This window comes from Cuculus canorus, chromosome 2 (genome assembly GCF_017976375.1).
Source record: "Cuculus canorus isolate bCucCan1 chromosome 2, bCucCan1.pri, whole genome shotgun sequence".
In the NCBI taxonomy this organism is placed as follows: domain Eukaryota; kingdom Metazoa; phylum Chordata; class Aves; order Cuculiformes; family Cuculidae; genus Cuculus; species Cuculus canorus.
The window spans coordinates 88,714,706-88,723,784 of NC_071402.1; the positions used below are offsets into that span (position 1 = coordinate 88,714,706).

The 9,079-nt window shown below is 52.2% G+C and overlaps 1 protein-coding gene across 2 annotated transcripts; it reads right to left on the reverse strand.

The window, feature by feature from the left end:
• Window positions 1–2,545: 2,545 nt before the first annotated feature.
• FOXF2 (forkhead box F2) lies at window positions 2,546–8,342 on the reverse strand. Of its 2 annotated transcripts, none has more exons than XM_054059108.1 (2): window positions 7,324–8,342; window positions 2,546–3,448 (listed from the first exon to the last, which is right to left on the reverse strand). In XM_054059108.1, exons 1-2 carry the CDS (start codon window positions 8,330–8,332, stop codon window positions 3,285–3,287), a joined length of 1,173 nt encoding a protein of 390 aa, XP_053915083.1. In that variant the 5' UTR covers window positions 8,333–8,342; the 3' UTR covers window positions 2,546–3,284. The 2 variants fall into 2 exon arrangements, with proteins under 2 accessions (XP_053915083.1, XP_053915082.1); XM_054059107.1 differs by having other exon boundaries at window positions 2,546–3,451.
• Window positions 8,343–9,079: the final 737 nt, after the last annotated feature.

Here is a 9,079-nt window from a genome sequence, read left to right on the forward strand (position 1 = left end):
AGAGGATGAAGCAGTCATGTTAGCAGGCAAGGATTGGAAAATGAAAAAAAAAAAAAAAAAAAGGAATAGAATATTATCAGAGAAAAGAACTTAGGCAGCTGCAGAGATACAGTCCTTTTTGTGTTTTATACCAACTGGTGCTCATTTTAGCATAGCAACTACAGGTTTCCTGACAGGGTAACTAGCAAATACGCACTCTGCTTTGAGTACAGCTTCCTGGGCCGTTTTGTAATGCTTAGACTGAATATATACATCTGGATTGCTGGTTTTGTTTTAACAACAGAAACAACAGATTTCTCTGATGTTGTAGGTATCTGAGAGATAAGTACTGCATTGCTGCAGCTCTGATTCTCAACGCATTGACTTCTAACAAAGTAACTTTTTTCGCCCAAAATATGAAGCATTTGGGCACATTCAATTAGTGTTAACACATGTCAAAAGACGCAAATAATTTTTAACTCTATGGCTGAAACATAAACACCTTGTCCTCGCAGCAGCATAGCTTTTGGTCTTGACTTCCACCATCTCTGCGGCCACTGGAGTTCCTTAGACTAAACAAGAGCTGAATTCCTAGGGTAGAAGGTACTGTAATAAAATCAAATATCAAAACACAATCAGCTCACTTTAGCTTAAAAATCTAGCTATTTTTTTTCCTTCCCTGGTTCGCTGGTCACCCTTAAAATTAGAAGAAAGAGACTTGGTTCATTTTACTGAATGTAATTACTGAAATATATTGATGTCTAAAGAATACCACTTCTGAAACATCCTCTGTTTGGGAAACTTTAACGAGGAAAAAGGGAACCTTAGCCTGTTAAACAAGAATAGCCTTAAATGGTTTTGGGAGAACACAGAAGCCAAAACCTGAAGGATGCCCTAGCATTCCTTCACCTTTCTTAGGAGAACAGCCAGCGTGAGCATCACTCACGTTTTCTACGATATGAGGGCATTCCAAAAGGTGATGGTGGGTTAATCGTTAAGACAAAACTCATCGAGGCTGGTGAGTTGGGGCCACTGGGGGGCACTGCCGCCCCGCGCTCCCGTCACTACTCCATCCCGGCAGGAGAGGGGCAGGTTTTTTCCCTTTGAGGTCCCGTCATTCCTGTATAAACAAGTTACGTTCAAGTGTTTAGGATATAAATTACGACCATGCAGGCTTGCCTCGGAAAGAATGTAAACACAGCACTGTGGTCGGAGCAAACTCTGAAGCTGACTTTATAATTTATCACAGGCCCTGAGAAGCTCGGGGAAGAAAAGGGCACGTTTGAGCATAGATATATGTTTAAAAGACGAGGAATTTTATCTATGGATATAATTACATAAATATTTTATATGTGTATATATAGAATCATTAAGGTTGGAAAAGTCCTCGAAGATGAGCAAGTCCAACATTCAGCCCAACAATAGGCATTCATACACACATAAATATGCTATTTTTTAAGAAACTCGGGCTTTTCAGCTGTCAGGTGAGGCGTGGCAGGGCTGTCCCTGCTTGCGGGGCGTGCTGGGATGTCCCCGTCCCCTCCGTGGGACGGGATGGGCTCCGTGGGGAGCTGGCTGGGTCACAGCCGTGGCCACCCCTGGGGCCGAGGCGAGCCGTTCCCTGTGCGTGCGGGGCATCCACTGCGTGTGCGGGGCATCCCTAGTGTGTGCGGGGCATCCCTCTGCCTGTGCAGAGCATCCCTCTGTGTGCGGAGCATCCCTCTGTGTGCGGGGCATCCCCCTGTGGGTGAGGGGCACCCAGGGTGCCACGCGGAGCATTCTCTGCGCGTGCGGGGCATCCCGGGTACCACGCGAGGCATCTGCGGGATGCGCCGGGGAGCAGGTCCCGGAGCCCGGCTCCGAGGCTCAGTCGCTCAGCCCTCGCAGGGCAAGGTGGCATCTCGGGGACAGGGTTTGTTTCGCCTGGGGTACTTGTATATGTGTTTGTATTTTCTTTTGTTTCTTATTTTCTTTTCCTTTTTCTTTTTTTCTCTTTCCCACCCCACTCACTGACCACGCCATCCTCGGTCCTTCCCCTTGCCAAGGCACAGTTTTATCTCGGATCTTTCTCGTCGCCCCTATCTCGTGACATTCCCTCCCAGATGCACAGGGGGTTGCTGTAGCCTCGCCTGGCAAAGACCCATCGGAGCACAGAGGGACCGCTTGGGCAGACGGGTGGGGGACACGGGGACATCTGGACACAGCCCTATACAGTGGGAAGGGCGTTTCGGGCCAGAGGAAAGAAACCCTGAAAGAGACAAGCAGGCAGCCTCGACTCTGTTGCTTTTGCGTCCGCTGTACCGGTTATTTCTCCCGTGGGAAGTGGGTGAAGGTGGGCAGTGCAGCCCAGAGACCACAGCACTGGCCCTCTCGGGTTAACCTCTCACTCACCTCCTACTCCTCTAGCGGCTGGAGGATTCGGAATTGCAGCTTCCATAACCTCGGATGCTGGGGTGGAAGAGTTTTTCCCAGAAAGAGACAAGGAAAAATAAGTGCCTGTCCAGTGCACAGTCGTTTATATACATTTTATTGGAAAAAAAAAAAATTTTGTACATCAAAATACTTTGGCAAACTGTAAAAAGTATATGTAAGTGCAAATATATTCTCCTTTTAAAGCAATAGTGTGTGAGTATACACAAGATTTATTTAAAATATATTTTTAAAAAATATTGTGGTAGAAAACAACTTTTGTAAAAATAAAACACAAAACATTGTATTGCTGAAATACTGAAAAACATGGAACTTTTCTTACAGTCTATACAGGAAAGGGCTAAACAATACTGTTTTAATAATATTGATTGGTCGGTGCTGAAGTCCATACAAAGTGTCCTTGGTAGGCCTCAGGGAGAGAAAAAAAAAAAGAAGTAAATTTACCACCAGTGCAATGGAAGGGGAATCCTCTCAGGTGCTGAGCTGGGAGATTTATTTTTCCTAATCAAAGGCACTTTCTCGTACAAAAACACATCGAATTATTCCCCTTCTCAAAGATCATTTCTTTAGATCACAGAAAGGCGATTTAGGATTGAGGTGGTCAGGCTTGGCATAAGGACTCTGAAGTCCCACCTAACCCAACATGTCACATAAGGTATTTTTCTTTTAGGAAGAGCTTTGGAGAGTTATATTGGTTGTACATGTCCTTCAAGGGTTGGAGGGGGACCAAAACCACTGCTTCCTTAGGTAATTTTGCTACGTGACTCGTGTACTACCAATGCTATCAGAGTGCACTTTATATTTAATCTGCGTGGGTCCATCTATACCTCGACTCTGCTCAAAGCCACCTGATTGTCTCTGTTGGGGAGCTGCCTTCACATCACGCAGGGCTTGATGTCTTGACAGACGCTTTGATGGTGGTGATGGTGGTAGTAAGATCCACTAGCGGAAGGGTGAAACGAAGAAATGCCATTAAAATTGAGGACGAAATCTTTCCTGTCGCACACCGGGGAAGGGTGATGCTGGTAGCGAGGCAATCCTACTGCAAGAGAAGGAAAGAACAAGAGCTGCTCAGACGTCGGATGGCTCTGACCGGGCGGATCAGCCCTTTCTCCCGCACCCGCAGGGGACACAGACTGCGTACAGCGGGGCTGACACATTGCTTTACTTCCCGTGGTCTCGGCTCCCTCCTGCAAGGTTTGGGAGCTCCTCTCTAGCTTTCCTGGAAGCGGATTAGGCGCTCCCCCGGGGCAAAGCCTGACCCGCTTGCAGGTCTGAAAGAGCGGCTGGTCCCATCGCCCGGAGCGAGCAGGGGAGGTGGAAATCCCCGGAGTCCCCATCGCCCCCAAATGCGCTCGTACGAGGCTCCGTCCTCGCTCTGCTGGGAGGTTATAAACTACACAAGCGTAGGGCACACGGGCTGAGGAGAAGTAGACGTAGGGAGGCTGATACCCACGGACACACGCGTGGCCGCATCCCGGGTGCGCGCTATCTCCGAGCATCCCTCCCGTGTTGTTACACACGCAGTGCTGGCTGGCTGCCCCTCTGCCTGCGTGTTTATCAGTGTGGAGGGCTAGGTCAGCCTCTGCGGATGGTGTAGATGAGGGAGTGTGTCTGTGCGAGGAGATGATGCCATTTGTGTGCTTTTCTAGACGCCCGCAGCCATTTGAACCAGATGCTCATCTTTTCTCCCTCTTCCTTATCCCATTCCTAGGAGTTTTTTGCTTTTGACTTGAATGACTACAGGTTGAATTCCAACCACTATCGTTTTGTGTGTTGATACTGTATTTATTTACGTGCATACGAGCGTGCACCCCTTTTCTTGTGCGTGCTATCATAAACGTAACATACAGACCGAGGACATCCTACGCTTCATCAACAACAACAGAAATACATCCGCGACACCAACATAAATGACCTTGCAAGTTCCCATTTTCATTTCCCACAGCTTAAGGCAGCCTTTCAGGGGACAAAATCCCAGGGCCGCGTGGGAGATACCCGCCCCCCCGGCCCCAGCCAGCGCCGTGATGGGGATTTTTAGTCTGGCAGGGTTCCTACTGGATCCGGCGGGGAGCGGAAGGTTGCCTGAGCGAGGTCTGCAGGGTAGAGCCGAAGAGGGATTAGATTTGTCGTGTGGATGTCAAAGTCCGCTAGCGTAATTCTGTCAAATCTGACAGAGGGTCAAGGGAAAAAAAGAAAAAAAAAAAAAAAAAAAGGAGTGAGAGACAGAAAGAAAATAATAATTAAAAAAAAAAGGAAGAAAGAAAAAAAGAAAAAGATAAGAGAAAAAGCATCAAAATAAGAGGGGAGGGATACGTTCCTGTTTTTCCCCAGGGTGTCGGAGCCGACCCCTTTACCGGCAGCCCGCGGCACTGCACAGGCGGCGCTCACAGCCTGTCTCCTCCGGCACTGTCCCTTCCTTCACCCCGCAGAGCTCACTTTATAAAAGTGATTATTTCGCTGGATTTCCTCGGCTTTCTAATAACCCTGCTGGTATGCTCACCATAAACCGGGGCACTTTATTACAATCCTGATTCAATCATTTAGCAGGATTTAATAGTGTGCGAAAAAAATCCACTCCACCCTTCACCCCCCAGATTCAAAATCCTTTTAGCAGAACCAAGCCTCCTGTTTCCAATTTTTTATTCTCTTATTCTTCAGTGTGATGCAAATTCAAGGTTTTAAATCAGCCCTGTAGCTGTCACGACTTGGCGATTATTGACCGATTTCCACCAAATTTCTTTGCATTTAACTAAAAGAAAAGCGAAATACGCTTGCTACTGCTTCTGTGGGGAGAAGAAAAGAAAGATTATTGCTGGTAATAATTATGAATGAAGGAGTTTGGATCGGTTTTCTGCATCTCCTTTTACTCTACTAAAACGTTTGAGCCACAGACATTTTACGTAGCGAACACGGATGAGGATTGTATCCACGCGAAAAAGAAAAAAAATAAAACATTGAGTTTGAGGGTTTTTTCAGTCAATAGAGACATGGAGATGGCTTCCACTAAAGACCTGGGCCCATATCCTGGACATGCAGAAAATAAGAGGAGAAACGCCGTTTTGCAAATTAGTAGCATTAAATCTGAGCTGCTGGAAGCGGACGTTTGTCGTCGGCATTAAGAAAGCGTCCATCGGTCTGCCAGTTTGTACATCCGTCCTTGAACAGAAACAATCGTATTTAAACCTCAGCCTCGGAAACCTGTGTGGAGGCTTCGGGGGGACCAGTTCCTTTCCTCTCTCTCCTTCTGCTATTTGTTTTGAAGAGCTATTCCTGGGCCGATTCGAAAGGAGAATTTCTCTCCAGGAATGGCCTTTCCCACCTCTGGTGTCTGGTAAGGAGAAGGGGGCAGCAGCCTCTCAACCCCTTTGCCCGGGCCGGCCAAAATGGGCTACCAGGAGTAAAACAAGGAGTAAAACTCCACAAGGAGTAAAACAAACAGGAGGGAAAAAAAACCAAACAAAACAAAACAACAACAAACAAAAAAAAAAAAACCCCACGAAGGTAAAGGAAAAGAAATAAACAAAAATGTTCCAAGCAACAACAGTAATAACAACAAAGCAAAGCAGAAATTCCTAACGGTAAAGGTGCGTATTTCGGCAGAGGATGCCCTTGTGAATCCGCCGGATTCCCGAACCACAAGGAAGAGCGACCTGAATCTCTGAGAAGTGGGTTTAAGCCTCGGCAGCAGAGCCCCGTGGGCACGGAGGAGCCCATCTGGGGTCGCACGGCGCCGCAGCCGCGCTCTGCGCCGAAACCACGGGAAGACGGAGACCCGCTCCGCAGCCGCCTCTCCCCGGGAGCCACATCGGGGCTATTGAAGGTTTGAGGTTGTTTTGGTTTTGGTTTATTTTTTATTAAGGGAGGAAAAATTGCAACCGCATGGTCTCCCCTGAGACTCCGAGTGCCTTCGGCAGTGATGGCAAAGCAGCTTCCCTGGCGACGAGGCTCCCAGCTTGCCCTCGGCGGCAGCAGGCAGAGGGGAGGCCAGGGCAGGCTGCTGTGCTCGCAGAAGGACCGGAGAGTGATTGACAGGCGTCCAAGGAGGGGGCGGGAAGGGACCCAGAGCTGAGGGTCGCCTGTATTTGTTACTTGTTGAAATTCCCATAAAATTGAACAAGACCCCACTCTCATAGGGGTTAAGTCAGGCTAAAATCCTCTTCGGTGTGGTCCAGCCCAGACTGTCTTTGTTTGCTTAACCTCTGGGACCCGTGTTTAAAAGGGCTATTTGGAAAATTTCCCCGTAAGAGCCCAACATCTTTTACCCATTTTTGTGCTCAGATTTTTCTGAGCAGACATTGTCTGCAAACACTGGCCGGGGGGGTGGGAGACAGAGACCAGAAAACTTTTTTTCCCTCGGCTTGCAGAAATACACTGGATCCCCTTTAATCTTTCTCGCATTTTTTTTTTTTTTTTAAGATAAGCGTGGGGTTTTTTCACCCCCTCAGGGCTCAGGGGATAATATTTAATGACTTTTTTGATTACTCCGCGGTTCACCGAGGCGGCGGCGATGCCCGTTCCCCGCTGAGCGAAGCCGCAGACCGCGGCTCGTCCCGCTTTCGTCCCCGCCACCCACACACCGCCTGTATCCGAGGGGGGAACGGACTTGAGAGCCGGGATGGAGCTGGGATGGAGCCGGGATATAACTAGGACGGAGACGGGATGTAACTAGGACGGAGTCGGGAAAAAGCCGTGACGGAGCCGAGTTTTCCTCGAAGGGCTCCTTCTCGGAGCTAGATAAGGAAGGATGCTCGCAGCCGTAACCGCAGTCCGCCCCCCGTCCCTAACAAAACAGATCCAACCCGCGGGTGTTTTCCACCCTCTCGCAGACAATGCCCGTCTTTTTTCCCTATGCGTGGGGGTCGGGACTCCCCCGCCGGCGCCGCGCTGCCCGCCGCCCCCCTGCGCCCCTACCTGAGAGGTCGTCTCGGGGGCTCTGGTGCAGGTATCCCTGCTCCAGGGAGTAGGAGGGCACGCTGGAGTGGAGGCCGGAGGAGGCACCGTTGGCAGCGGGGATGCCCTGCTGCTTTATGTAGGGCGAAGCCCCCGAAGCTGTCCAGTGAGCCGAAGGGCTCGTGTAGGGCGAGTGACACTCGATGGCGCTCGCCATGGCCGGCGAGGAGGGCACGGGGCTGCTGCTGCTGTCGGGGCCGTATTCCCCGTTGGCAGTCACCGGGCAGCTGGCCATGTAGGTCGAGCCGGGGTTGGGCGACATGTGCGGGACGTGGTGGCCGCCGCTGAGTCCCTCGTAGCCGCTGGCCATGGCGTTGGGCATCATGTCGAGGTTGTACCCGTTGGAGTGGCAGGCGAGGGAAGCGGGGGGCGCTTGGAAGTCGAAGCCCTGCGGGAGGATGGAAGCGCCGAAGCCCAGCCCGTTCATCATGCGGTACATGGGCTTGAGAGCCTGGCATTTCCTCCTGAAGCCGCGGGGCCGCCGTCGGAAGGAGCCCTCCTCGAACATGAACTCGCTGGCCGGGTCGATGGTCCAGTAGTGGCCCTTGCCCGGGCGGCCCAGACCCTTGGGCAGCTTGATGAAGCACTCGTTGAGGGAGAGGTTGTGGCGCACGGAGTTCTTCCAGCCCTGGTAGGAGCCGCGGAAGAAGGGGAAGCGGGCCTGCAGGAACTGGTAGATCTCGCTGAGGGTCAGGCGCTTGGAGGGAGAGCTCTGGATGGCCATGACGATGAGGGCTATGTAGGAGTACGGGGGCTTCTCGGGTCTCCGCAGCCCCGAGCTGGCCTTCTTGCTCTTGGAGGACGCCGCCGCCGCCGAGGAGGAGGAGGAGGTGGAGGTGGTAGAAGAGGAGGTGGAGGTCTCCAGGGCGGAGGAGGGCGGCCGGCTCATCTGGAGAGCTCCGGGAGCCGGGCTGCAGGAGCGGAGAGGGACGGGGGGCTTCAGCCGCTGCTGGCCGCTCTCGGTGGTCATCTGGCGGAGGGAGGGGAATGGGGCAGGGTGGGGTGAGCCTGGGAGGGAAGGGGGGGAGCCGGGCGGGGTGGGTACCGGGGCGGGGGGTGCCCGGCAGGGGGAGAGCGGGGATAGAGGAGGGGGGCGATGGGAGCCGCTGTCCTGCGGGCACCTCCTCAGCGCGGCGGGCGGCGGCGGGGCGGCGGCAGCGCCCTGCGCATCCCTCCTCGCCGTCCCTTGCGCAATGGCTCCTCTGCTGTCCGCCGGAGCCAGGCACTGGCGGGATGGACCGGCCCCGGCCCCGGCTCCGGCCCGGCCCCCGCCCCCCAGCTCAGCGCCGCTCCGCTTCCTCCTCTGCCCCCCACCTGGGCACCATCCCTTTGCCTAATCCGGCAAGGGGAGGAAGCGCAAGAGCCCCCCCCTCCAATCTCTTCCGCACTGTTATTCTTTCACATATACTTTTTCTCGTGCGACCGCCTATCGGTTCCTTCAATCTTGGTCTTTTTTCTTTTTCTTTTTTTCTTTTCTTTTTTTTTTTTTTTTTTTTTTTTTTTTTAAATTCCGCAGACTCTCCTTATTCCGGCCAAGAAATCGGCAGAGATAGAGAGAGGGAGTGAGGAGCAGAAGCGGAGGAGGGGAGAGACCACCCCCTTTCCAGCTGGCCTCTGTCCACCCGTCATCTGGGCAGGAGGCGCTGCTGCCGCTACCGCTGCCGCACCATCCCCGGCTCGTTCTCTCGCTCTCTCGCTGCCGGCCCCGCAGCACGCA

Excerpts from the sequence above, each read along its gene's own strand:
- FOXF2 (XM_054059107.1), bottom strand. The coding sequence starts at position 8,332 with ATGACCACCGAGAGCGGCCAGCAGCGGCTGAAGCCCCCCGTCCCTCTC. Across the intron at positions 3,452-7,323 it reads CCCCCGAGACGACCTCTCAG|TAGGATTGCCTCGCTACCAG; the intron begins GTAGGGGCGCAG and ends CTTCTCTTGCAG.